At 48.8% G+C, this 2,013-nt stretch overlaps 1 protein-coding gene across 1 annotated transcript in view; it reads right to left on the reverse strand.

Moving 5' to 3' along the window:
* Positions 1 to 1,478, reverse strand: part of SDHB (succinate dehydrogenase complex, subunit B, iron sulfur (Ip)) — a 9,163-nt gene extending 7,685 nt beyond the window's left edge. The window contains exons 1-2 of the mRNA XM_009583330.1: positions 1,351 to 1,478; positions 1 to 34 (exon numbers count right to left, since the gene is read on the reverse strand). Coding sequence (XP_009581625.1) covers positions 1 to 34; positions 1,351 to 1,478 — 162 coding nt within the window. The remainder of the gene's footprint in view (positions 35 to 1,350) is intronic.
* Between the last annotated feature and the right edge of the window lie 535 nt (positions 1,479 to 2,013).

Here is a 2,013-nt window from a genome sequence, read left to right on the forward strand (position 1 = left end):
CTTGATCAGAGCATCAAGCACCATAGGCCCACATCTATAACAGAAAACAAAGTCAGTGAACCTGTGTAACTCCCCACCAGCCTCAGTGCTTGATCTCTGGCACCCCAACTAAGCAGCACCTAAAAGGACTTTCATCAACTAAAATTAAAAATACACTTTTTTTTGCCAATTCCAGGCAACAAGAGCAAGCTAACTTGATCACCTGCAAGATGCATTCGCCTCAGTACACCCCAGTGTCAGAGCAGGAGAGAAGCCCTTTCTTTCGCTGATACCCTGACGATTTGGCTCAGCTGGAGAGGGTTCAGACAGCCCAACTGAAAACCGAGTGCCCTGCTACCGGTTCTCTCCTTTTGGGTCAGGTTTTAACAAGTCTGCCTGTCCTCATTAGTCACAAGAGGCAGTGCTGCACACAAAACCAAACAGTCTTGGACAACTTATGTAATTTTATGTACTACATACAAGGCAACGCCCAGAAATTAATAACTGGTGCAAGTTACACAAAAATTTGAGTTCTCCATCATGTGCTGCTTAAGTAAGGAGCTGCACGGCTTTGTATCTGAAGCTTTCAGAAAGGGCTCGAGGTAAATTCCTCTGGCAAGATCACAGCAGCAACTGGAGCCCAGGGAAATCAAGGCACACGTGCCCACATGAAGGTTTCTGCCCCACATGGAAGACTGCATCCCTCCAAAGAATTACGGAGAAGTAAGAGCTTTCTTGGTGACAGCTACACCGAAGTGTGCAGGTGGTTACTAGAAGTTTAATATGACCTAAAAATTAGAAGTAACTGAGTGTTAAGAAAACTACATGAAGAGTCAATAAAGCTTCCACCTATCTCCCAGGTCTGGGACTGTGAGCTACACATAAACGAGTTTCCTTTTGGAACATGCCCCCAGATTTACCATGTAAATAAAGCTTATTAAAGCCACAAACACATTCAAGCCTTCAACACAACTCAGGGACACAGGTAAAACCTCACAGAAGTCACAAAACAAAGGGACCATTTTACTGCTGACAGCTATTAAGACCCTGGCATTCAGAGTACAGTTTTATTTGCCACATTTAGCACCAACAGGTGAGGGAGGGGAAAATAATCCCATGTGATCATAGTGAGAGCTGCTTTATCAAGAAATAACACTGATCTCACCTGTGCTGAGGACAAGGTGCTCTGTAACACAGCTGAGGCACCACCTTCCTGGCCACTCCAACAAGGTTTTAACAGTCCCTGAAGCTTAATGAGACTGCTGACACCTTTAGCTGTCAGCTCAAGCACTCCTCAGCCACCCTCTGTTATCACTTGTCAGATAACCTGCATGCACACACAGCCCCAGGGCACCCGCCTGGCGTACTCACTTATTCAAGTCCACTTCATACGTCTGCATGCGGGGCTTGTCCCCAGGCTTATCGGGATCCCATCTGTAGATGGCAAACTTCTTGATTCGGGGCGCCGCCGCAGCTGCTGTCTGCGCTCCCCGACACATCTGTATTCAAACAACAGCAAAACAGCCCTTAGGTCCCTTCGAGTGGCTTTTAGCCAGGCAACAAAATTACTTGAGGCTGCATACTTCGGGGTGAGAGCTGCAGGACCCATCACTGCTTTGTATTTGGGCACTCATACAGTTTTTGGAAAATCTGCTCAAGGATTTGCTGCAGCAGCGTACCCTCGCGCATACAACCACCTCTGTCCTCCACAAGGCAGAGGGGATAATCCTAAAACTAAGGGGCAGCCCACAGGTGCTCCTGTAGTTCCTGCAGACACTGCTTCCTCCACAGCCCTGAAGACTCTCCCTGCCCCAAACCTGCCCTCAGAAGCTCCCAGCCACATCCCTGCCCAGCTCCAGGCCAACAACCAACCTCCTCTCAGTATTCCCCCAGGAGCTTCTTCCCCCTCCAGCCTACCTGCCCCTACTCACCTCTCCCCAAATTACCCCACATTCTTATTGCTCCTGTTCCCGCTTCTCTTCCCACCCCCCTTTTGGATCTCCTGCACCCCCGAGTCTCCTGTCAACCTCTATC

The sequence above is a fragment of the Fulmarus glacialis genome, unplaced genomic scaffold (assembly GCF_000690835.1).
Source record: "Fulmarus glacialis isolate BGI_N327 unplaced genomic scaffold, ASM69083v1 scaffold24538, whole genome shotgun sequence".
Lineage (NCBI taxonomy): Eukaryota > Metazoa > Chordata > Aves > Procellariiformes > Procellariidae > Fulmarus > Fulmarus glacialis.